Below are 25,509 nucleotides of genomic sequence, written 5' to 3' on the forward strand. Positions count from 1 at the left end.
CACCGTTAGGGGCATGATGAGATATGCATTGTTATACAATGTGCATGAAAGACAGGTCAGCCCGTGCATGCGTACGTGCAGCTCCAGTAACTGCTGGGCCACAATGACGACCGGGCAGAGGCCGATGCTAGAGGGAAGAAGGAGAATGGGTGAAAAGCACTCAGGAAGTGTGACAAGGGCAGTGTTCTGGGCTTGGAACAGTAGTTCAATTCCGCTGATAAACTACTTTGGTCTCGAAGGCCTTGTTGATCTTCCCAACCTCCAGAAGAAGGCTGGGCTTTCAGGCCTTCTTATGCCAAAGGGAATCGGTACGTACTTGAGGTACGTATCAAGCCTTGTTGCCTGGGGCTTCAAGGCCTCTATCTAGCAGTCTGCATACATGTTGATCTGAATGCCTTCATCCATTCTCCATCTTCCTTCTGGCGCTGTCATTCGTCTGGGCGCCGTGCTTCTTGCTTGGTTTGGCTGTGTTACGTCTGGGGATTGTCTCATGATGTTTCAACAGTGTTTCAGCACTTCCCTAGTTGACTCGCTAGCCTGGTAGTGTCGGAAGGGGCTCGAGTCAGTAGTGCCCGTGACCGAGAGTCCGGCCGAGGTGAGTGTCGTAGCCCTGGGGTCACCGGGCATCTCGAGGCTCATTTCAGGTGTTGAGGCTCTGCCTTGCAACCCTTAACCCTTGGACTGTGGCCAATGTCCGTGTGACAGCAAGATCCATATGAAGACCGCTAGATAGATACCTCGACGCATTAAGCAACAAGGCTTGGCACGCACCTCAATACGTACCTCATCATGCCCCTAACGGTACCCTCTCGCCCCGTGATGAAACGGGAACCTCAGGATGATGCTCAGCGCCATCGGCAGTTAAGGCTAATGTAAAGTGTTGAGGTTCTGTTAAGCCTCGGAACATCTAACCCAGAACTGTGGGCAAATGTCCGTGTGACAGTTATATAGAAACTCGAGGAGTTACTCATTCTGACTGAACAATAGTCTGAGATGCAATTCTGTGCGCCGGCCGTCGAAATTTGGTGTTTTCAACGATCAATGTGCGGCCAAGGGACCTGGCATCATCCCCACCGGGTATCCTTCGGAGCTGCTATCCTATTGCAGTGCAGGGTTACCAAGGCTTGGCTTGATCAGGCTCCAGTGAAGAGGCCTCTGCTGTGTTGAGATCTCAAAAAGCTGGCGTAGATGTTTGTCGATTCCTTCATCTTGTATCACATCAGAGTGATGTGTCTCGGGATGAGAACATAAGGTGGGTTTTGACCCCCAAAGGTTTGCGTGGTATTCGGTCGAAGAGCGATGGCCTACCAGGCAAGGTCAGTGATTGAACGAAGGATAACGAACCACTGCTAGCATTTGGCGACTGAGCGTTCAAAAATGTCAAACGAAAAGATGGACATACGTCAGTCGAGATACAACGTCTTCTGAGCTGCTCGTGAAACCTTCGAACACTGCCGGATGGAAATGTGCTCCATAACAGTGTCATCCGAAGCCATGTTCGAAACAGCGCCTGAGTTGAATAAAAGGTCACATCGGAACAATTGGAACCACCCTCACTGAATTGGAGGGAAAAGCGGGAAACTCCAAAAACACCAACGAAAAATGCCACAGCGGACTTGCTTCGGTCCCGAAAATGCATTTGCTGCATCCTGAGTGCCTGCATGTGAATGCGAAATTGCGCACCTGCCAAGACTTGCCAAGTCTCTGGCAGCGCAGCCAATGAAAAAAGACCAACTTGACAAAAAGGGAAAGTGCGACATGGATACTGACAGCGCGCGAAGCGTTCTTGGCGCCTTCCCCCCCGTAAACGACATGCCACGATGGACAGCAAAAATGAGGCCCGAGGGATGAGAAGCTGTGGTTTACGGTCCAAAGAAGATCGCATCAGTGATCGAAGCAAGTCGCAACAAGGGCCGTGTGGGAGGATGGCTTCTGCTTCGGTATAATCCAGGATTGACGAGTCGTGCGGAACTGGGTGTGACGCACCGTTACAAGCACAGGAGTATTATCGCTAAAATAGAACAATAGAGTAACGGAGTAGTAGCCGAAAGGTACTGGTAGATTATGATAGCTATTGCTTGCTGAAGAACCCGAATATCAGAAGGCCTGGGGAGGCCTTCTTTATATACTGGTCCTTCAATGAGCGCCGTTGTGTGACAAGGGCAGTGTTCTGGGCTTGGAACAGTAGTTCAATTCAGCTAATAAACTACTTTGGTCCCGAAGGCCTTGTTGATCCTCTCAACCCCCAGGAGAAGACTGGACTTCAGGGCCTTCTTATGCCAAAGGGAAACGGTACGTACCCAGTACGTACCGGTCCTTGTCGCTTGAGGCTCCAAGGCCTCTATCTAGCGATCTGTATACATGTGGGTCTTTTCTGAATGCCTTCATCCATTTTCCTTCCTCTTGGCGCCGGCATTTGCCCGGGCGCCCCGCTTCTGCTCGGTTAGGCGTGATTGCTCCTGTGATGACTGTGATGGCTTTGTGATGATGTTTAGCGCCGTCAGAAGTTCTGGGGTTGGCTCGCTTAGCCTGAAACTGGACCAGGGTGTCGATGTCCGTGTGACACGTTGAGCCCGGTGAAGCTATCCCCGGCCACTCGGCCACCTGTGCCGTGAGCCGGGGCGCCGTAGGTTAGGACGCCCGGCGGCCGGCGCGGCTCTGATTAGTCTAATCTATCTGCTTACATGAGTGATCCCTTATTGGATCGTAACACTGAGCCGCTTGCTCTGCCACCTGCGCCGGCCGCTAGTCAAAACGCACAGCTGATAATCTGTGACGAACAGGGCTGTGGCCAGCCTACTCGTGCCCAGACGAAGAGGTCCCGCAAGTGCCGGGCTCACTTGGAAACCCGCCTCTCCAGTCCCGGGAGGCCGCTCTGGATGAGGCTATTTGTTACGATCCAATCATGGAGATTAGACTAGCCGACCAATCAGATCGGACCCGAAGGGAGGACCCGAGACGAAGGTTCGGGTCCACGGGTCCAGTATATCGGGTCCATGAAGACCGGTATAAAAGAAGGCCTTCCCCGGCCTCTTGTTACCGGTTCTTCAGCAAGCGGTAGCTATCACAACCTACCAGTACCTTTTGGCTACTACTCCGTTACTCTATTGTTCTATCCCAGCGATAATACTCCTGTGCTTGTAACGGTTCGTCACACTATTGTAGCCGGACACGGCTATTGTACCGGCTGCAACGGGCGCTATCCTCGTGGCGCACCCGGTAGGAACTGCGAGGAGTGCTATTGCAAGCTCCGTTGCCACAAGTTGAACGTGTGTCGCCAGTCACTCTGGCAACAGCACATCAACGACGGGGGCACCGCTGACAACCTTACAGGGTTTCTACGGGGTGAAGGGGTGGAGATTGGGCGCAGCCACGACATCGAGAAGGTTACGGTAGACTTGGACAGGCTAGTCTACCGCGTAAGGAGACGGGAGGAGGCCTTGCGGGAGGGGGAGAGCGAGAGCGAGAGCGAGAGCGGGGAGGAGTGGTTTGGCCCTTTTCTTTTTTCTTTTCCTTTGTTCTACGGGTTCCGCCATATACTGGCGGCTCGCCCACTGGGCGATTCGATTGGAGGTGTTGGGCCGCGTTTACGCTACGGGCAACACATGATTTATCCTGGCAATAGGCCTCGGGTTGCCCTCGGGTTAATGGTCTTTTGGTGGACATTTAGGGTACTGCTCTTATCTTTGTACGCGAGATTCACCGATGTGGCACGTCTCATGCCCTACGGGAGGCGGAAGTAGACGTTAAAAATAACAACAACAACAACAACAACAACAACAACAATTCAACTCAAGGTTCCCGTCTTCAACAGCAGAACATTAACTTGTCTCCGAATCTGTCGCCCATGGCCTCGATGCCACAACAGCCACTCGGTCTTGCCCAACACGAAAACACGAATATCAATCCATATCGGCCCTCTTCAACTTATATACCACCACATCCATTCAATTTCAGCCAATATAACAACGACGATATCCTTTCAGACCAGAACCTCCTGGGCCCGAAGCAACCACTGCTATTCAACGTCGCCCAACAGCACATCCTCCTCGAGTTCAATCCACGGCCCTTGGCTTATGCACCATTGCAGCCGGTGGGTCATCTCGGTATTCTTCGCCAACAAAGCTACAATACCCCTTCCGGTCCCTCGGGTGCCATCAAAAATGCCCACACCGCATAGCAACCTACAGAAAGTGCACGAACACCAGATGCATGCACTGTCTTCCAACGTACTGCCAAATAACCATATCCCGGCCGTCCAAGACCAACAAACGCGCGTTTAAGACAACCGTCACTGGGCAATGAACAACGGCTATATTGCGGACTGGAATATCCCGCAGGATTTTAGACACCTACAACAAGGCCAAAATCTCAACAACGACCTTGACCTCAATGATCTCTTCAATCAGGACTAGGAGCTTCCCTGGTTGCCGGATGGCGGAGCCCCACAGCAACAGTCGCAGGAAGAGCTCTTACTCGGCGGCTTTCACGCTCAGGGGCCTCCTGGCTCTAACAGTGACGAAGCAAACGGTAACATATCTGGCGAGGAGCGACCAGACGAGGAGCAGTTGGACGAGGACCAGTCCGACGAGGAGCTCTTCCAGGACAGTCACCTTGAATCTCCCAAGCGGGAAGAACCTCATCCGCTTGGCATGCCTCAGCAACCCGCCGCAATTCAGAATGCACATCTAAGGATGTGCAACATGCCCGGCTGTGACCAGCCTACGATGACCCAAACCAGGCGGTCTTACCGTTGTCGTGACCACTTGGATAATCCGCCTCCGCGGTCGTGGGAGACAGCTCTGAACGAGGCCGTTGCAGCCGGCCACGGATATTGCACCGGTTGCAATAGGTTGCGACCACGCCGCGCTCCCGGCAGGAACTGCTGGGAGTGCCTTTGCAAGAACCGACGCCAGAGATTTGGCGTGTGCGGCGGGTGTCCGGCTTCGTGGTGCCCGAATCGGGTCGTCTAAGAGGCATGCGTTGGCACAGGTAGGGTCATTCTTCCCTAGAGGTATGCTGGCTCATCGAGGACATGCTGAAGAAAGGGGTACTTGGAGAAGAATTAGTTCGAGTCTGGGCATAAGATCCGCATTCGAAATTCTTAAGCAGGATTGCTCTCACAACCAAGCAATCCTTACTCATTCCTGGTTGGAAGGGGAAGGATCAGAAGTTACGGGATCTTCAGGAGCGAGGTGTTCATCATGATGACACCTCACGAAGTAATCCGGTCAGTTAGTACGCCACGGTTATGGCTGTTTATTATCGGCGGATGGATAAGGTTGCACCCATACGAGCTCAGCTCGTTCTCGACAATGGGGTAGTGGACAAGCTCCTCATCGAAAAGAATGGATGGCTTTTCTACGGCGACGCAACAGGACACACCCAACCAACAGTGCGAAAGAGGACGAAAATCGGCAGGAAAGTTCGTTACAGCGGGCTCACAACTCGAAGGAGAGAGTTGTATACAGTAGCCAGTGTGGCTAGCGGGTCAAGTCTTTCAGCACGGCAGAACGACTGTCACTGCAACCGCCACGGTCGCGAATGAAGGGTTATGGATGGGACATGAGGATCTGGTAAGGTACTCAGTAGGAATATTGATTAAGGGTTTGCAGTTTCTTTTCTTTTCATCGTCCCTTTTTGTGTCTTCTCCTCCTTGTTTTGGTTCTCACTCCCTTCGTGTTTCAATCCATGATTACGATCTCTCGTCAACTTCCTTCGTCTGGAAATAAAGACCATCATGCCCCTGAGGTCCAAGACCGTACTGAGTGGTCCATCCCGTTGAGAAGTCGCTCGGGTTGCAGTTTCGCAAGATCCATTGCTCCCTCCTATCTTCTTCCTTTTATTGATGCCCAGTCTTAAGAAGGCAAGGCCTTAAACACTGCCAGGTTGAGGTGCCGAGTGTCTGAGAAACCACTTCATAACCGAATGCTTGTTGGCATCATCGATGTACACATGGACTATCACTCATTTACACATATTAAAGGTTTGGCCCTCACTTTCGCCCCTCCCTCTTCTCGCTCAACGATCAACATAAAGTCCACCCCCAGTGTGGCAGTCGTATTCACGTCCACTGCGCTCACCTCGGCACAAGAAGAGAGCATGCCTTTCCCATTCGGAATCAGCATGATGGCATCAAACATTTTCACATTCCAGGTCAGTCACCTACATATATAACTACGACGCTATTAGTACATGTCATTCTACATCAAATCGGCGGGCCTTGAGATTATCTTGACCATACAGTGGACGAAGGACTAGGTTGGCCCGATCAACGGATGACACGGGTCAAACAAGTGGGATAATAGAATGGAGGTGGAGGTATAACCTTGGAAAATGTCATTTGGGCCTTCATTCAACATTCACCGAAAATATTGCAACTGGGAACCTGAAGCCAAATGTTGCCATGGGGACACATTCATTGAGCATGCTGCACCATTTACTTAATACCGTATTTCCTTTTTCTCCAGCAACCGAAAAATTGGCCAATTCTGTTTTCAGAAGGGTTTAAAACCTGACATCACATTCCATTCCCCCCCCCCCCCCCTCTCTTTTTATCCTTTTATACCAACACTTCAAAACCAAGCTTCTTTACGAACAGGAAGGTAAAGGTACCTCCTTCGTCAAGAGTCGAGGAGGTCCGTTGGCACACTTTCCCCTCTCATCCTCCGACATAGTTCAACATGGAACTCACGCGCCCCGACAACGACGGCGTGTACCAGGCCCCCAAAAGGCGGAGGGTCAAAAACCCGGTAGAGGAAGGATTCCATCACCAAGAGAGTCCTCATCACCGTCATCTTTCAAGTCATCCCCCTGCACACTGTGGTCCCCCTTACAATGGTGTGACGAACCGTTACAAGCACAGGAGTATTATCGCTGGGATAGAACAATAGAGTAACGGAGTAGTAGCCGAAAGGTACTGGTAGATTGTGATAGCTATTGCTTGCAGGCCACAGGTAAGCAGGTTAGCTTCTACTCTGGCTTGCATGCTGGCAAGCACGTACCTATCGTCCTGTCGCATATATATATCCCTCAGTCTGCATCCACACCACCTCACATGTACACATAGCTCGCAAGTAAAGTGTGCTACATTTTGGTTCTTCAAAGTTGGGCTTCCGATAAACGTCTCTAACAGGACTGATAACGGTTCATGTCCAACCTGATCCTTCATCGAGGGCTAGTGACCACCAATCCCCAGATACATGCAAAGAAAACCTGAGGGCCAGATGGTGAAGTATTTAACTTTGTGTAAACCTGAAGCTATACCAACCCTTCACTATGCCTTGGACGCAAATTGAACCTTGGGATTTGGTCGCTCTGTCCTATAAATTCTGTCTTTTGACCAGCCATAACCCTCTCCTCCTTCTACCAGCATCAACAATATTTCCACAGTATTGTATCAAAACAGCAAGGACTTGCGGCCTTGCACAACAAACAACTTCCATCCAGACGCACATCCCTTTTCGTAAGTCCATTTTGACGGAACTGTAAGCGCACCGCAGTGATAAGCACTGACAGCGATTCATCGATACCTCAGCTTCGGCGATGAGAAAACAGTCCCGTGACAATGGATGAGGATTATTACCGGTACTGGTACCAAGTCTTGGCCGGCCAGGTGCCCTGGCCGGACCCAAATCATCCGGATCCGGTAAGCCTTTATGTCCCACTTCCACGCGCAAATCACTTTACTAACACATGTCCGCAAACCAGGCCAACGTGGGCGCAAATGTCGTGCCCTTTCCTCCCGAACAGCACGCGCCCGTCGAGAACCCGCAAGTTGAGATCCCGCCCATCCAGAACCCGTCCGTCGAGAATCCACCCGGCCAGCACGCACCCGAGCAAGCTGCTGCTCACAACAGCCCAAACCCCAACGGGGTTCCCCTTGCCCCGCCTGCGCCTTCTGCAGTCATTAACAATATTTACAACTTTAATGCTCCGGTGCAGCTTGGGGATCAGGGACTTCCTCGACCCATGCCGCTCCACTTCAACATTCACGGCGGCGGTTACGTGAACGGTGGCAACGCACACGGCGGAAATGTCCAGCACAACCAGCTAAGCGGCGGCAACCACAACGACGACTTGAACTGTACGAATGTCCAGAACAATCACTTGAGCAGCGGCAAGCATCAGAACAACGAATTCGGTGGCAATAACGTTGGAGTTGACGCGGTCCCCGCTCCGAACCCGGCTCTGGCCCCGGCCCGTAAGATCTGTGAAGATCCAACTTGCGACCTTCCGGTCGAAGACCCTGGTTCCCGGGTCAGAAAATGCCAACGTCATCTGTTGAGCAAAGTGGGTCCCGGCCGGGCTGCAAGGATGGCCGCCTGCCGCGCCGCAGGCTTCGTCCCCTGCCGTGGCTGCACCACGGGTCGGTCCCAGAGGGCCCGGGGAAAGTCGTGCTGGTACTGTGAGCACAAGCGCCAGAACAGAAACCCTGATGGATGTCCCGGCTGTCTTTTTGAGGATTGTCCTCGCAAACCGGGACCGTATATGGCTTGAACCAACAAAGTGTTTTCGGTTCCTTTGGATGATCACTTTATCTGTCTCCAGGTGTTATCAAGACGGGAGTTTATGGTGTTATGAGGAGTTTGTTGCTACGAAGCATCCTGGAGGAGGAGATCGGGTTTGTTTAAATAGCTTTACCTCTGTATCATCATTTTCCATCTTTACACTCCTTCATATTTGGCGTTACAATAAACATACATTTATCTAAGAAGAAACACACTTTATTGTCAGAGTTCCACTTTCAATAGTTCTTGCAAGACTGTCGAAGTGCGTTGTTCGTTCAACCCGACGCCTTGGAAGAAGGAAAACGAAGGGCCGTTGTGTGGCATACGCTTCAGGGTCTAGGTAATCCGTTATTGCATGTCATTGTATCCGTGTATACGATGTACATGGGTTGCGCTTCCAATGTTCTGTCATCGAGGGGGAAGAATCTCTCGAGATTGTAAAAGACTTGGGGCGGCCTGATGTTAGAGTTTCTTTACCACATTCTTCTGCTTCTTTTGTGATAGCTTCGGGTGGTGATATATGTCGTTGAGCTCGGATCAATGGAGGATTCAAAATAGAAATCCGTGTTTCCAGTCCCTGTGCCATAGCTCCAAGAAAAAAAAGTGATCACAAAACCGATATCCACATCATGAAACGTGTGTAACCGGTAGCTGTACCAAGAAATGGAATGTCAGAGCTTCGGACAATGAGCATTTTCGTGTAACATCATTTCATTACATTCATCGTACAAATATCTGGACTTCCTCGGTTTGAATGTTGATCTCAAAATCCAATCGGACAAGATCACCTCAACAACCTCTCAGTCCCTACAATTCAGCTTTGTGCACCCCGCCTACTTACACTCACCTCACAACTGGACACATCATTCTATCTGGAGCTGCTCTCAGTCGTACCTCCCCTACCAAACCCTCACCCCTCACTCCCAAAGTCACAATGCCGCCAACCCCCCGCTACCGCTCAGGTCTCAACACCGCCTACCACGCCCAAATCCGACCCCCGAAGAAGACCAAGACCCCACCCTCAAACCCCATGACATCCAACTACAAGCCGCCCAAGATCAAGACCAAGAAGGAGTACACGCACGAAAAGTGCCCAGGCCCCGGTATCAAACTGAGCACCCTGTTTGGTCTTCGGACCTGGTACATCCACCAAAAGATCAGAAAGACTGGAAAAGGATATGCCAAGAAGGGAATGCCGTGTTATAAGTGCGAACATTTTCGGCGAGATAAGGAGGCGAAGAAAAGACATCCGAGGAAGGAGTGTGATGGGACTTGTTTATGGCCGCATTGTCCGAGGTATCATATTGGGCTTTATCGGGAGCAGGTTATATCGTAGAAGTAAGGCGGGTGTGAGATGGTGGCGTGGTGGCTTGCTAGCGTGCTGATGATGGGTAGAGGGAGTTTGAGTTGGAGTGTTGAAGTCGGCATCGACAAGGGATGGGAGGTTGGAATATGAAACTGTAAACACTGGGACACAAAGGAGATGGAACAAAGGAAGGCGTTTTGGAGATTTATGATAGTTGAAAGGTGGTAGCAGTGATTGTTTGGAAATGTCTTTGAATGCGCTTTGTTCTCCAAATCTTCCCGTTTGCATTGTGCGAATGTTACCGCCCGTCTGGCGGACTGAGTGTGGTGGCTTTGTCGCCCACTTTTCTTACAACTTCTTGGTGATTCCCATGAAGATGGATCTTGTCTTCCATCCAAGAGATTACCCGTTCTGGATGCATTTGACCCCAGGTAGATTATACGCATGCGATAGCTTTCCTTCGGAGAAGAATTCTTCTCCTTCACTCTGTTATTGCCCCCCTTGCATGCTCTGCAAGTTCGTCCCCTACTCCCTTAGCTGTAGGTTGGCTATCAACATCCCGTCTGACAGGTCTCCAGAGCCGGATCCAAACCCAGATCCACTTGCACTTTCAGCGGGAGGTTTATACAAACCCCATTCGTCATCCTCGTCACCCCTGGCGTCGCCGTTGTCTTCATCTTCGTCCTCAGCAGAGTCGTCGCCAAAGTCGTAATCCCCTCCTATAACTCCAGGATGGAAGTAGTGAGCAAAATGCCTATTCTCACATCCCTCGTAATAACAACCAGAGCAGTAGTCTCCCTCCCCCTTTCCTCTCCAATATCGACACATGTACTCGTGCCAACGTCGCCAATCGTAGGGCTCGTGGGCACCGTTGTCAGTGGTACTATTGTTGTTATTGTGACCGTTGTTTTTGTCGTGATCATTCTTTTCTGCGTGACCCTCATCAACGTGGCTCTCATCAACGTGTCCCTCGTCAATTTCGTCGTTGTCCTCGTCGATGTCGTCTTCCAGGCTCTCACATACATTCTCATCATCTACATTACTGTCTTCCTCCTTGTTGCTTTCCTCCTTGTCTCCCTCCTCCTCGTCTCTCTCCTCGTGGTTGTTCTTCGTGTATGTGACGTATTCCAAAACTTCGTTGTTGCTTTCCTCGTCAGCGTCCTCTTCTCCATGTTTCTCTGCCTCCTCCTCCTTGTCATCCTTCTCCTCCTCCTCCTACTCATCATCATCATCATCGTTATCCTCCTCACCACTAACAGGGTAAAGCACCTCCCCACGAGGATTCTGATACCCCAAGTGTCTATTCGGGCAGTTTTCCCACAGACACCCAGGACAGGTACCGTCCAACCCCTTCCTTCTTAGCCTTGCACACAATTTCTTGTGGAAACACTTCCAACAATGCAATTCGTGGCCGCGTCCCGCCGCACCGGAGTTACAACCTGTGCAAGGCCATTTGCCAGCGGCCTTGGTCTCCAGCATCCTCTTTTCCGCATCGGAGCCTGGTCTGTACATCGCCTTGTTCTTCAAGTGATCTCGGCATCTTCGCCCACCACGTATGTGGACTTGGGCGTTACATCCGTTTACCCCACAGATCCCTGCGGCTACCGGAGTGTAGGTAGTGGTAGTCGGCGGAGTGGGTGAAGCGGGCGCGCTGGGTAAGATGGGCGCACTAGGTTCGAGAGAAAGATCGGGTCGATTGGGCGGCCTGAGAGGAGCAGCTGGAGGGGTCGTGGTGCGCATACGGACATGGTTCGGGCTGGGCTGTCTCGATGATGAAGCCGCAAATGTCTGGGATTGATGAGGACCAGGTTTATGAGACCTCAAGGACTCAGGAAGCATGGCCGAAGATGTTGGCGCGTAATTAGGAGTCAGAGCTGATTGTTGGAAGTTGGATGTCGAGGGCGGCGGGACAAGCCAGGCAGCGAGTTGAGGGTTGCTTGATTGAATCGCAACTGGAGCAGACGGTGGCAAGCGAAGGTTCGGGTTGGGCTGTCCAGAAGAGGGCGTTGAAGAAGCCTGAGAAGGCTTAGGAGCAAGTTGACGTGATCTTGATGACTCAGGGACGATGGCCTTCGATGCTTGCGCGTGACCTGTTGACAGAGGGACTTGCTGGGAAACTGATGTTGAAGAAGGCCGGACAAGCAAGTTGGTAAATTCAGGGTAACTCGCTTGAATCGCAGCTCGAGCGGACGGAGGCAATTGGAATTCCTCTATGGTGAGCAGCTCCGCAAACAATGATTGCGCGCGCGATAATTGCCCAGAGGTCTGAGAGTTGGAGCTCGCCTGAGCCGTTGGCCTTGGGTTCGGGGGTTCTGTGGCAGAGGTGTCGGTATCTCGCTGTGTCTGTCCGAGGGAATGTCGTGATACTTGTGCGCCTTCTTCTTGGGATGTCGGTGTATTCATGGAATGAGATGGTTGTAAGCGTGAGGAGCGTCGCAGGCGGGAAGGGCTCTCGCTTGGTGACGCTTGGTCTTGTGATTGTGAACGGCTTGACTTCGGTGGCATCTTGATCGCTGGTAAGTGGTAACATACAAGCGAAAGCTTCACCGTGCAGTTTCGTATTGGGCAGTTGTTCGTTGAGTGGGTCTCGCGCACAGTCTTCTGGTTGGAACATACAACGTATTAGTACAACGTTGGCCGCTGTGATAGATTTGTAGAAGAGGAGAGAGGTTTCAACGCAGTTCTAGACGGCACTTGACAGTCCACGAACTGAAACTGTGGGGCACGAGGGCAAGACAATATTTGAGCAAACATATAGGTGTTAAGGGACACAACACAACTTGCATGGGCGGAATAGTTCTTGGGGGATCCTGCAAATCATTGTTTATGTCATCAACCGACTCGTTGAAGCATGGGAGCTGTAGATCATAAGAACCCAATAGTCACGGGCAAGGATGCAAAGGAAGAAGCAGAATAGCAGGCCCATCCAGCATGAACTAGAACAACTATGTTCTTTGTGTTGTGAAGACTAATGAAAGAAAGCATACCAAACTTCAGGGGGATCTCCAGACTTTACAGTCTCCAAAGCCAGTGTTGTTTGACCACCAAGTTCCATCCCCGAGTATCAACACTGAACTTTGAATCTCTCCTCCCCTTACAGTGCCTAGCCGCTGTTAAGTCTCCCCTTGTACTTCCTCCGATTCAAATACCCGTCCTTGAGTTCGTCTCCTGTTTCTCATTCATATTCCATCGCTCACGGTAGGCTCGTTGTCGTGATTGGTCGACGGTAGTGGTAGTCTTGGGGGAAGGAGATTTCCGCGTGCTGTCAACCGCTTTGTCTTCTTCGATTAAATAGGATTGTCCCATGATGGCGGCATGGAGCGACTGGTTGTAACTTGATGTTAGATTTGCGCCGTTGGATCACCTGGCTCCTGTAGAAGTAGTGAGCATCAAAGTACATGTACGCTTTATGTTGACTGACTGGTCAGTGATAAGCTTACCTTCAAGCTCTAATGCGAGCCTTAACGGCGGCAAAGCCACTCCTCACAACCTCGACGACGTCGGCAGCCCTGTCAAAAGCCTGGATAAGCTCCGCTGTAGCGGCAACCAAGGTGCCCGTACGAACAAGAATCTTCTCCATTCTGAGTACAAGCTCCTCAGCCTCCTGAACAATGGTCCAGGCTCGCTTCAGAGCCGCATCCGCCTTTCTAACCTCGCGAAGTGAGGCTTCGGCGTTCTTCTCGTCCATGCTGGTGTAGGCAGCCTCGGTTGCGGCCCAGTAGTGGACCGCAGCTTGCCTAAACAGTTTTTGGATCCGTTTTCCAAGCTTTTCCACTCCCTCGTCAGGGCAGGGAATGGACATCATGTTGCCATGCTGGGCCTCGCGCATGTAGCAAAAGCCGCAGGTAGTGATGGCTGTGGCGGCGTTGGTGGTAGTGAGCTGGAAAGGCGCCATTTTGCTGTGTTCTCAGCTGCTGAACGCTCAGCAAAAGATGCACAAGGAGGAAGTGCGGGGCAGTCTTTCGGTGGATTGTGTCGCTGGCCGGTAATGACGAAAGGAGAGGAGGAAAGAGAGCGAGGAGGTACCGAAAAAAACGGGTCGAAATGCGCTACAGTTTGCGATAGAAAGCGGGTGGTAACGGCGATGTGCTCGTGCTATATTGATCGCTGTACTCGGGGTAATAACTGACCACTACCAGACTGTGATCGAGTTGCGAAGTTGGAAGAAGGAAGGAAGAGTTTCCCCTCGGGTTGAAATGACAAACAACGGTTGCCCAGTGCCCATTCACTCGTAAACAACATGGGGCGGAATCGATGCCCTTGTCTGTTGAACGTGCCCGGGATGCCCGTGCGCTGCCGGGCGGAAGCAAACAGTTTCTTGACCTTCATCCGGCCGAAGAGGGGTAGAGACTAGAGGGCGGTGTTGTCTGAGGACTCTGAACTGGTACACGAGCTCTAGCTAGTACCTCTATATATGGGGTATGAGCTGGTTCGCTGGTATTCTTGTATGAATAATGACTGGTACGGTACACAGTAGGTGCGCCAGGACCGACGGTTGTTGTTGTTGTTGTTATTTTTAACGTCTACTTCCGCCTCCCGTAGGTCATGAGACGTGCCGCACCGGTGGGTCTAGCATACAAAATTAAGAGCAATGCCCTGACTGTCCACCAAAACCTTTAATCCGAGGGCAAACCGAGGCCTATTGCCAGTGTAAATCATGTGTTGCCCATAGTGTAAACGCGGCCCAACACTTATAATCGAATCGCCCAGTGAGCGAGCCAGGACCGACGGTGTTAGCGAACGGCGATCGGTAGTGTCTATGGGAGACTTGGGTCGATAGGGTAATGTGTGTGTGGTTACATGTAGCACCTACACTGTGTGTGCCAAATCACATCATGATGCTCCTTCAGTAAGTATACGCATGTCATCTGTAGAGGTAGGTAGAGGTAGAGAAGGCTCGTTCAACATTATCACGTTCACACAGCCATGAATTGCCCGGTTGCCCACTTGGGGTCTTGTCAAGTTCTCGGTGATACTTGCTGGTCGAAGGACATGGGGTCTTGGGAACCAATTAACACGAGTCATAGGAGCTTGAAGAAACCCAACAAAGGAGCAAAGGAAGAGCAGAGCACGACAACCAATTCGGAGCAAGAACAACTGTGTTCTTGATGTGAAAGAAGAAATGTGATATCATGTAGCGAACAAATGAAAACTGTAGAACTGAACTCGTACATAACTCCCCCAAAACACTGGGTATCTCGAGCAGCTTGCAGCGATGGATGGCGTACCCGAGACCTCAAACTCCTCCAAGCCAGTGGCGACTAACCACTTGACACAGCCATGAAGATCCTACTCCTATTCCTTCCTCCACCTCAAACCGTGCTCACCGAGGAGCCGCTGTAGCCATAACGGCCGGGAGTGCGGTTTGGAAAGCGATATGTTGACCGGATAGACGGCTTGGTATTCCCGAGTCTCGACGTGGTGAGCAACTATTCCGCCCATTCGGCGATCCGTCGGTTTCGGTTCATAGTCTTCCGGCCCCGCGACTCGGAGTCACGCTTCAACCGCTTTCACCTTCTATCTTCATCCTCCCACATTCCTTTCCCAACTTTCTGAAGACGCGAGGTGTCGGGGATTGGCCGCTCATAGTCTCCGGCGAAGGGGTTGCCGTCCTGGTTGCGAGTATCGTGCTCTTGGACTCTTGGAATGATGAGGTACTGTGCTCGGCGTTGATTGCGTTGAACAGCTGCTCGACCCGACAATTTGTGCCGTTGTCTCGTCGTGGTTGACGTCATTGATTTGTTTGCCTGCTTCATAGAGGTGAGGATGCATGGAACAGATGCCTCGACCCTCTGTTGGGAACCCATCAATTCTTAACCCAGCCCAGCCTGACGAGGAACGACCGCGAGTAAGGCGTCTGCCACGAGGTTGGTTACCTCTTCGGTCCTGGTAAGGGCCGCAATGAGCACACCCTCAGCCTCCACTGCTTTCTCCACATGGATGCCGTGCATACGGGCCAAAATCTCGAATGCAGCCTCCAAAATGGGCGAGGATTGGATACAAGCCAAATGCGCGTTGTCAACCGCCTGAGCAGCAGCTTCGGCGTCCTGCTCTTGGTTTTCGACGGGAACTACGTCAATCGTGGCTTGCAAGTTGATCTTGGCCCGTCGGATCAAGGCCTCCATCCTTCTCCTCAGCGTGTCAGCGGTCCTCATGGCGTAGCAGTGCGGGCAAGACCTCCCAGGCGCCGGAGACGGGCGAACAAGACATCTACCGCAATAGACGCCACCAGCGTGCAGGATTCCATACATGGTTCTCCTGCGGACTGGGCCAGGGCTGTCGCTACGGCACTCTAGACATGCCTTGGCTCCGGGAACGTGAACCGGCCTCTCCTCATACTGTCCGCAGTGAGGCTAAGTCGCCTCGAGGTAAGCGACCCAGGCGGCGGGCGGGTGGTCGTGTGGGTGCTGGCCAAAGGGTACGTTTTCGGCCATCATAATGGATTAGTGGATATGGAGTGCGGTCGAGGTACCTGAAACTCCGGTGGTCTTTGGTTGTTGAGAGTTCTTTGTCCTGGATGGTGCGGACTGCGTTGCTGGAAGTCCACGAGTAGCGAGTGCTGATCAGCGTCGTGGAAATATATCTATAGGCCATAGCAGATGCTGCAGATTGTCCGGTGGGAAGGTGACCCGGAGTGGCAGATATGGTGTTGACCCTGGCAGCTTGCGACCTTGTGCCGCTCTGTACAATGTGGTAGTGTTGACCTTGGCCCAGGGACTCCAGGATCCGTGAGCGCCACCAACGCAGTTGTGGAGAACAGGTCGATGCCATTTGGTTGTTGCGGTGGGAATTGAAATACAGTGTCCCAGGATGGCCGGCGACGAAAAGCAATGTTTGTCTAGTGGCGCGAACGTGCACGGGCAGAATGTTAGAGGTATGCAATCTTACTGAGCGGTTGAGATGTTGAAAATAGATTGATATTGACTCGGGAGAATAGGTGTTGGTAGATGCGGGATAGAGATGATTTTGCAAGGAGATAATGATGGCGGTTCAGGCGTGCTGGCTCGATGTTTGTGCGGGCGGCAACAATTGACCACGATGGAGCGATGATCGAGTTTTGAAGCTAAGAAGGGCGAAAAAGCCATCTACCCACTGAGTGAAGGGTACGAACGATGCTTACCTCGCTGTGTTCACTCGCTGGTTGGGTAAGAAGTGGGACTGGAGGAAAGTGGGAAATGGCAGGATTAATACCGACTGAACGAAATACACGGGCTCGATCTCCGCCGATATCGTCGCAACAACTCCTAACTATTCCGATTACTGTTTCCACAACATCTACACGATCGCCTCCGATGCGTTTTGCCTCTCCTCCATCAGCAAGCCCGACGCCTCTTGTCCTCCTTGACATCATCCTCCTCGCCACTGTCTCCTCGACACTTCTTCCCAAGAGCCTCCGACACCACGACCGATCATATCCCATTATAGATTCTCGCCGCCATCGCCGCCAGCTTCCTATTGAACCCATCATCCATCGGCATATGATGTCCGCCCTCGATCCTAAACACCTTCCTTGCCGACAGCTCGAAGAACTCGATCATCGACTCGCTCTCGTAGTTATACGGATCGCCGCTCGCCAACACGTGGATGCTCTCCGCCTGCACCTTGCCCAGTTCCAAACATGCCTTCGCATACGGACTCCTTCGATCCTTGGGGTCCTTAATCCCTTGAAACGGACAGGTCGGACACACCGTGATGACAAAGTCAACCGCTCTATCTCCTCCCCTCTCCCGCTCAAGATGTCGCAGAAGATGGAGCGCCGCTTTGGCGCCCTGCGAAAAGGCGACGATGCCGTCGAAAGGACCTTCGGTGTGGAATACCTGGAGCATATCGTCAAGAGCTGGGAACGTGTCGAGGTCCTCGAGATCGGGCGGCTGGTCGTGCATCCACTTCAGGAAGGGGTCCATGCCGGCGAAGAAGGGCAGGACGCCGGGGCCGGCCGGGCACTCGATGGGAGCTGTGACGTAGTGGAGGTCGAAGAACTGGGAGAGAGCGGCATCGAGCTTGCGGGCTTGGATGCGGAAGATATCGGGCGTGGTGCCGCCGCCGTGGATCATGAGGATTTTGGGTCGCATGGTTGCCGCTCGCAGCTGTTGTGCTGTCGTTGAAAAAGATTGGATGTGTGTAGTCGTACACTGTCGCGCGCTGATCTTGACGAAGAGTTTGACCGTGTGTCAAGGTATGTCTGGATTCGTTTGGTGAACGTCAGAAGCGGCATCAGAGACTAACGATAACGGTGCTCAAAAAGTCAACCAGAAGAGAAAAAGGACGAGTTCCATACGGGGACTTTTGAGCATATGAAGTCCATATCTCGCCGACGTCTCCGATGTCGCCATGGTCGTACACTCGAGGTCGCGTTACGACAGAGCCACAAAGGGTCCTTGCAGCTTACACCTCCCAAAGCGGCCAGAAGTCTCGTTGTTACACACGCGATCGGAGTGGCTTGGCATGGTGGAATGTCAGACTTTGGCCGGTACGACGATAACACAAGGACCGCTTCATCAAGGGCACGAGATAACGAGGTTTGGAAACAGGACGGTTCAACCAAGCGATTGCATCGCGCTTTTTATGGGTCTCCCGTGTCGCAATCTTTGGCGACATCATCTCCTCTCGACAACGGGCGCCGCTGAGCCCAACACAATCCACGAACAACGCTCACAAACTTTTGATATCTCGATGTCTCTTTATTCTCCTCGTACCATATTCTCACTTGCTAGAGGTACAGTTAAGACCATTCCCCTTGTGGACTGCATTGCCGGAGCAACGCCTTCTCGCTCTTAAACGAATGAGCGGCCGATGTTCTTCATAAACCTTCTCGGCAGCCGTAGCATCTCGCCCCATACAAGTGGTTGAAGATGTTACAGCACGGGCCCGGCGTCCAACAAGGCCGAGTTCCCGCTGCGGATACCCTCATCGAGGGCAATGAGGTTGGCCAACTCTGGACCGAATTTTCGCTACTTAAACGTCAGCCACTTTCGCGACCGATAGAGCGTCCTGCAAATGCGAAGCAATGAAGGGAGGAAGCGCTTGTTCTTCCCACACCTATGGCAATGGCAAGACTCCTTGCTGGTTGTACACCCTCGACGACCGTGTCGGAGCCGCCCAGGTGATGGGGGTTTTCGAGTTTAGAACGACGGAAGCACGACAGCCTATTCTCTCATGCGGTAACTCTAACGGCAGATCCAACAGTTTGTATGCTTCCAGTACTGACGAAAAAGTGTATGTCAGGTATCACCGAGGAGTACCAATCACCCAATCGGCACGCGAAGCAGGAAAGAACCAACCCGCGACCCAACTGCCAAATAAGTGCACCGCCCTCAGCCAAACCGTCCATCGAACCGCATTCGAATGAGCTGTCGACGAAGTAACTTGTCCCGGACTGAGCGTTCTTGAGCGAACATCCCCGAGAGACTCCTTTATGAGCAAACCATCTCGGAGAGAGCCCCCAACGAATGAGCTCCCGACTGCCCACAGCCCACAAGCGTACTGCCCACATAAGAACCGTCTTACGAGCTAATCATCCTCGATCAGAAATTTCCTATCAGTCTACGCTTGGTGCTTATATGGCGACTCTATTCCTACATCCGGGATTGCGCAAGACTTATCCACCTCCGCGATGAGAGATTCCCTCAGACAGGACAACATCTGCTCTCATGGGAATGCCAAGCGCATAACCACCGACACCGAGAGCTACAGGAGAGAAGACTAGTGCTCAGCGACGAGAGCGACGAGAGAGGGTCGAAGCATAGAGCAGCCTACGGCGTAGACCGCATAAGCACATACATACCCAGGGCTTATGAGCCATTTGTGACGAACCGTTACAAGCACAGGAGTATTATCGCTGGGATAGAACAATAGAGTAACGGAGTAGTAGCCAAAAGGTACTGGTAGGTTGTGATAGCTATTGCTTGCTGAAGAACCGGTAACAAGAGGCCGGGGAAGGCCTTCTTTTATACCGGTCTTCATGGACCCGATATACTGGACCCGTGGACCCGAACCTTCGTCTCGGGTCCCCGGGACCCGGGCTTAGGACCCGGGGCTTCGGGTCCTCCCTTCGGGTCCGATCTGATTGGTCGGCTAGTCTAATCTCCATGATTGGATCGTAACACCATTTAGTTGACACTCCGTTGTCCAGCGCATTGTCTCGCGGTTCGGAGCCACTGTCGCTGGAATAGGTCGACGAAAGATTGACCGCATGTTATACGTCTGTCACAACCTGTCTCAAGGTACTAGTGCGGTGGCTTTCCGTTAAGTTTATCCCTCTGCTCTACGAAGCAGCTCATCGCTGCATCTCTCCCGACTCCCTAACACCGGCGTTCGTCACTCTTGCTGTATCACGCAAAGGGGCAATCCAAGAGCCTATCAGGCAGTCTTGCAACCACCGCTGATCAGTGATAACCCATTACTGTCGAAAGCCACGCACAACACAGCCAGACCGACCACAGCAAGTTGACCAGAACGGTAAGATCGGTGATCAGTGTTGAACGAGTCTTATCTCTTATCTTATCGATCCTTACATGGATTCATATCTTGTACATAAACAGACTCGCCTCCTCTCGTCCTTTTCTTTCTCTTCCTTCTCCAATCAATAAGTTTGCCACTACTCTAGATCTCGTGATGCCTTCGTCTTCGTTCACTCCGTTTACTTCGATAACCAGCCCGGCCATATCGTGATCCAAAAGAGAGATCTGGCGCCGGCTTGCCCGGGTGACAGCAAACAAACGCTTGGACAACGTCTTTGGTCATGAAGACAGGATTATGAGCCGGGCTTGTGGTGACGGCGAGGAGTGACTCACCTGGCTGAGCTTGAAGCGGAGAGAGCACAGTCGCGCTAGAGCAACCAGAGGGCAGAATGAAGAGCGATGGAGTAACAATGAAGGCGAGAAGAAGAGGAACAGAGTGCTAACGAGTGCACAGGAACAGGACAGGAACGAACGCGGACGGGTTGGTACACAAAGGCAAGAGCTCCCCCTCATCGATATCTACTCTAGGACAGATCAAGGTCATTCAGGAGGAGACCAACCAGTCACCGTGCTTCTCGCTTCAGCTGAGCCTATGGAAAGTTGTCGGAGGACTGCGGTGATCATTTCATCTGCGCCGCAGGGCTATCGACTTCATCATGGGTAGCTTTGAGCGTCGGAACTGGTTGATTTCCTGAAGGGTTTGTGCAAGTTGCTTACTGAGGCCCGCAGACCGTCCGTCAGCACTAGTGGTGAGTGAAACAAATATCACCACTAGCGGGAACTGAACTTCAAGATGAAAGACCTTTGTTTCTGCAAGTAATTGAGCGGCAAGGGTCTTCCCGCCTGACGTCAAAGGAGGAAACCTTCGAAGCCAACTGCAAAAAAGGAAGCAGCGGTTTGACAAGTCCACAAGCGCCAGAGTGGAGACGGCATCCACACCAAAAAAATTCAAAAGAAGATGATCCGACCCAGGCTCGATCTGGGGACCTTCAGTGTGTTAGACTGACGTGATAACCAACTACACCATCGGACCGTGGTATTTGATGGAAGCTAAGCTCTAGAACAGGACTTACAAAGTCAAAGAGGCAAAAATGTCAATGGCGCCATTCAACCACGCATCTGCGACACCCCGAAGTCTCGACGTTCGTGACGACGTTTGTGGTATAAGAAAATCGACAAAGAAGAAAACGGATGAGGGCGACAAACATGGAGACTTCTTGAATTCCGTCTACAAAGCCATTGATGAATATCCCAAAGATGTGGCGCAAACAGGAATCGACGAGTGTCTCTTGTGCGCATGGCCAAATCTGCAGGTGGTCTAGACTGCGTGAAGCGTCGCTGCATGTCAGTTTCCAGTTGAAAAAAAAAAAAGATAGTGCATTCGAGACGAAGCACAATACGGTCGTAATTGTCAATCTTGACGGTCTCGATGATTTGTATGATCGAACATGATTCACGCCACGGCCAGAGCTATCGGCAGTTCTCTTTTAAGGCTCAGTGATATACCCACTCGAGGCCAAGTCTATCAGCTAACATGTCCTTTGAAGTACTGACTGGTTGACACTGAGATTATCAAGCTCGAGGCTCCCGCTGGGATGAGTAAGTCCACGGACGCCTCAGCAGCGCTATGTTGTTATCCGGCGATCATTGGTTGAGGAGTCCCAATGGCGCCTCGACGGCGGCCACCTTGGCGCGTTGGGGGCTGAGAGGGAAAGGTAGCCTTGCCTTGTTCGAGCAAGTTCGGTTGGTCTTGATTACTGGCTCTGATTGAGTGTTCTATGCTGTACATTCGTCTTTGGGGACTGCGGCTGGGACTCTTGGTTATCCAGAGGCGCGAGGAGTTGGGCGTCGTGGTGTCGTGGCGACGGCGATGAGAGAAGAAGGATGTGGTGAGCTGAAAACGATGGCGGCTCGACTCGTCTCGAAAGACCGCGGGCGGTGGGCATGGAGATGAAGAGGCATTGAGATGAGTAGCCGGGTGAAGAACAAGGGCGAGAAGTATATAAACCTCTTTTCTTTCCACCTTCTCGGATTACAGAATCACCATCACCATTACCATCACCATCAACTCCACTTTCAACTGCCCAACAGCACCAGACTCCAGCTAGCTCAAACAGCTCGCTTGTACATCCACCAACTTACAATCAACGTTAAATAAAGCCCACCGCCATTCTCGCTTCTCTCTTCATTGCCATCGCGGCCGCTGCCCCAGCCAGTGAGTTCTTCAATGATCTCCCACTATTTCCCACTACCTTCCGCCATATTCTTTTAGGGTCTCCTCCCAATATCACCCACCGTCTCTCCATCTAACCCCCCGATCCTATAGTCGCGGCTGAGAAGCGTACCGACGTCATTGCCCCAGAGGCCCGCGACATCTCCGCCAAGGCCGCGGAAGAAGACGTCAAGAAGCGCGAGGCGGATCCCTACTGCCAGATCTTGAAGACGTGCTACTAGATTATAGCTCACTCGGTTGGCGACTCGGGGGCCATCATCAGGCTACCTGGACTGTTCCGTCGAGCTGGAAAGGCAAAGCGGAGGTAAGGGAGGTGGTCTGGTGGATAAGTGGAGATGTCGACCGTGCCCAAATTGGGCAGGATAGGGTGGAATGGCTTGTACGGCCAATGGAAGGGGTGACGGGGAAGGATTGAGAGAGGAGTGACGGAGGATGAGGAATGAAGAAGGAGCGATCGGTGACACACAAGGAAGGAGAGCGATTAGAGAGAAACCGTAGATACCTTAACCGAGAGGAAATAGTTTCATTTCATTGTCCTGTATTCAGTACCTCTCCATCGTCTCCTTGTCTGGTGATGGTTTGTTGCGTGCTGCCCCTCGACTCGAGTGCTTCCATTGTCTCCAACCCAAGTCCGATTGCAGCCTGCAGCACGCCAGAACTTTTCATGGTCAGACAGCCCACAAGATGGTGAACTGTAGAGAACGTCTTGCCGAGCGATTACCTAGACAACACGGGGAGTTTCTTGCTAGCGGCTAGTAGGTAGTAGGTAGGAGGGGTGAGGGAGGTATGACTTCCGTGAAGTGGGCGCTAGCAAAGAGGTTGGCTGTTAGGGGCGTTCCAGTGTTGGTGTTGGGACGGGACGTTGGAAGTGGACGTTGGCAGTTGGTGTTAGTGATAAGCTGGCCGGGAAGGCGCTTAAACGGTGTCATCCGGACCCTTTGAGCCCGACTCTTGAGCAAAGCGGTAACAGCATCTGACGGCCTTGGAGGCATCAGATTGGCCGGGGCCATTATTGTGTACTGTGGTCTCGGGATCAATTTTTGACATCAACTGCTTACCGTAGGTTGCCTAGGTATATATCGCTTCTGAAGTGTACCTCCGGTGTTCATGCCATCAAGCTGAAACGCCAGTGAGAAATGGGTTGAAGCAGGATTCTTTGTTTTCTCAACATGACATCTGTTGGTTCAGATTTTTACCTCTAATGTCCGGTGGCATTCTGCGCGCTTTTGTGCACTGGCTGCCCTATACTGCCAGGCAAGACAATTGCGGATGGCAGGGAACGGGTATAAAGCCTTGAAGGACACCGGGGCTAAGGAGTCTGAACAAGCCATTGGAGCGACGACAACCAAAAGACAACAAGCACCACGAAAGGCCGCTCGGAACTCGGGAAAGCACTGCAACAATCGTCCAATCTTGCACATCCACAACTTAAACGCCCAGTGAAAAGCCTACATCCCTCCGGCCTCGAATATGTCCTCACGACATCAAGACTACAACTACCTTATCCGTCGTACACAAAACTCCGAGCCCTGAGCGACCTTCAGTATTTCCACTGGGCCCGCGGCCAGAGCAATAGCTATGCCTGTAGAGCTATACGGGCATTCCAAGAGCGCGAAACGGCCATACTCAATGAGCTCCCCTTCTGGTACACCTACGTCTTTCCCTACCCTATGCCACACAGCACAGACCCTGTTCCACAGTACTACCACGATTTAAAGCTCTCCATACCCACCACCATCCGCCTTCTCCAAGACCCAGTCTGGGGGCATCGTATAGGGTATGCTCTAGCTGTACTTCGGTACTCGGACCAAACTTTATCAAGAAGTTGTTCAAGGCGGATGAGCATTTGGAACAATGGATAGTGAACTGGCTGGAGGAGTTTAAGCTAGTCTTCCGCATACATGGGCTGGAGGAGCATCCCCTCACTTTGGGATATTGTACTGACACACTCAAAGAGCTTCAGCGGAAGAACCTGGCGCCGATCAGGGAATATGATTACGGATGATCTGGAGGATTTGTTGAAAGAGCTGCCAGAACCTGTCTACAGGAACACAGTTAGAAAAGTTTCTGTGACACGGGACGGCCTGAGCCCCTTCTGCAGGGGTATTACGGACCTTTCGAACAGTCTGTGGGCCACGGTTATCTGGTCTCTGCAAATCCACAAGAGGTTCCCCCCCCCGATACCTTAAAAATCACGCCGTGGATAGACCTGATTTCCCCCTCTCCTCTAACGACGAAAAATTGCCTCCTGTATCTCCAGGATAATGCCCAAGGCTTCCAAATCGGCTACGCAATTATGGTGCTCAGGAAGACCATGACAAATCGGGAGTCTGTACCAGGAGCCAACAGGAACAATAACTGTGGAGAGGATGATCCCGAAGACCCGTACGCGTATCTCTTGAACCAAGTCGGCGAGAACCAAACCATTCTTGATTGCATAACGGCTACATATTTCTTTGAGCTGTTTTATCCGAATAAGGATGATCCATTCGCCGAGACCGATGCCTCGCAGATCTGCAAGGACGTCATGAAAATCTTCTTTGACGGGAAACCCAGTGAAAATTACAAACTAATAGGAGACCTAAAGGAGGAACTGTAAATACTGGGCAAGGAGGATGAAGGGCAGATGATGGTGGCGTTACGAGACAGAAGGAGGTGGGCGGAATGGCTTTACAGAGTAATGCGGGTGGCCAAGGATCATGACCATATCGATAGCAAGTCAAGAGAAAAAGGAGGAGTAAGATGGAAAATTCTGAGTTCCGATGATTGGGTGGAAAGATGGACTGGAAGGGCTTGGGATGACTGGATGGAACAGACTTGAGGGAAGGAACAACACCCACGATCACGGACACCAAGACGAGCATACTACTAGGTAGAGGTACTTAGCCAGCTTCTGGTCCTGGAGAAGGGTTGTTTGCGAGCATGTGGTGGAAAGCATGGATTGGCATAGCGACGATAGGTACATTTCCCGAGCCAGCCAGGGTCTAAGAAGTGAAGGCT

The 25,509-nt window shown here is 51.9% G+C and overlaps 7 protein-coding genes and 1 non-coding gene across 8 annotated transcripts; 3 read left to right on the forward strand and 5 right to left on the reverse strand.

Annotated features, from left to right (window-relative positions):
* Positions 1 to 3,847: 3,847 nt before the first annotated feature.
* Positions 3,848 to 4,973, forward strand: SMAC4_09452 (uncharacterized protein; the record flags this gene model as incomplete). Its single annotated transcript, XM_003349052.1, has 2 exons — positions 3,848 to 4,093; positions 4,416 to 4,973. The coding sequence occupies 2 exons, from the start codon at positions 3,848 to 3,850 to the stop codon at positions 4,971 to 4,973; spliced, it is 804 nt and encodes a 267-aa protein (XP_003349100.1).
* Positions 4,974 to 7,567: 2,594 nt separating this feature from the next.
* On the forward strand, positions 7,568 to 8,633 carry SMAC4_09451 (uncharacterized protein; the record flags this gene model as incomplete). The annotated part of the gene is made up of 3 exons (XM_003349051.1): positions 7,568 to 7,648; positions 7,711 to 8,203; positions 8,551 to 8,633. The coding sequence occupies 3 exons, from the start codon at positions 7,568 to 7,570 to the stop codon at positions 8,631 to 8,633; spliced, it is 657 nt and encodes a 218-aa protein (XP_003349099.1).
* Positions 8,634 to 9,444: 811 nt separating this feature from the next.
* On the forward strand, positions 9,445 to 9,846 carry SMAC4_09450 (uncharacterized protein; the record flags this gene model as incomplete). Its single annotated transcript, XM_003349050.1, has 1 exon — positions 9,445 to 9,846. One exon carries the CDS (start codon positions 9,445 to 9,447, stop codon positions 9,844 to 9,846), a length of 402 nt encoding a protein of 133 aa, XP_003349098.1.
* Positions 9,847 to 10,341: 495 nt separating this feature from the next.
* On the reverse strand, positions 10,342 to 12,219 carry SMAC4_09449 (uncharacterized protein; the record flags this gene model as incomplete). The annotated part of the gene is made up of 2 exons (XM_003349049.1): positions 10,342 to 11,031; positions 11,401 to 12,219. The coding sequence occupies 2 exons, from the start codon at positions 12,217 to 12,219 to the stop codon at positions 10,342 to 10,344; spliced, it is 1,509 nt and encodes a 502-aa protein (XP_003349097.1).
* Positions 12,220 to 13,258: 1,039 nt separating this feature from the next.
* Positions 13,259 to 13,882, reverse strand: SMAC4_09448 (uncharacterized protein; the record flags this gene model as incomplete). Its single annotated transcript, XM_003349048.2, has 1 exon — positions 13,259 to 13,882. The coding sequence occupies exon 1, from the start codon at positions 13,709 to 13,711 to the stop codon at positions 13,259 to 13,261; it is 453 nt and encodes a 150-aa protein (XP_003349096.1). The 5' UTR covers positions 13,712 to 13,882.
* A 1,747-nt stretch (positions 13,883 to 15,629) lies between these two features.
* On the reverse strand, positions 15,630 to 16,067 carry SMAC4_09447 (uncharacterized protein; the record flags this gene model as incomplete). The annotated part of the gene is made up of 1 exon (XM_003349047.1): positions 15,630 to 16,067. The coding sequence occupies one exon, from the start codon at positions 16,065 to 16,067 to the stop codon at positions 15,630 to 15,632; it is 438 nt and encodes a 145-aa protein (XP_003349095.1).
* Positions 16,068 to 17,225: 1,158 nt separating this feature from the next.
* On the reverse strand, positions 17,226 to 17,975 carry SMAC4_09446 (uncharacterized protein; the record flags this gene model as incomplete). Its single annotated transcript, XM_003349046.2, has 1 exon — positions 17,226 to 17,975. Exon 1 carries the CDS (start codon positions 17,886 to 17,888, stop codon positions 17,226 to 17,228), a length of 663 nt encoding a protein of 220 aa, XP_003349094.1. The 5' UTR covers positions 17,889 to 17,975.
* A 3,260-nt stretch (positions 17,976 to 21,235) lies between these two features.
* On the reverse strand, positions 21,236 to 21,309 carry SMAC4_13606. Its single transcript has one exon. It is a non-coding gene; the product is annotated as a tRNA-Val (tRNA).
* Positions 21,310 to 25,509: the final 4,200 nt, after the last annotated feature.

The sequence above is a fragment of the Sordaria macrospora genome, chromosome 4, assembly GCF_033870435.1.
Source record: "Sordaria macrospora chromosome 4, complete sequence".
In the NCBI taxonomy this organism is placed as follows: domain Eukaryota; kingdom Fungi; phylum Ascomycota; class Sordariomycetes; order Sordariales; family Sordariaceae; genus Sordaria; species Sordaria macrospora.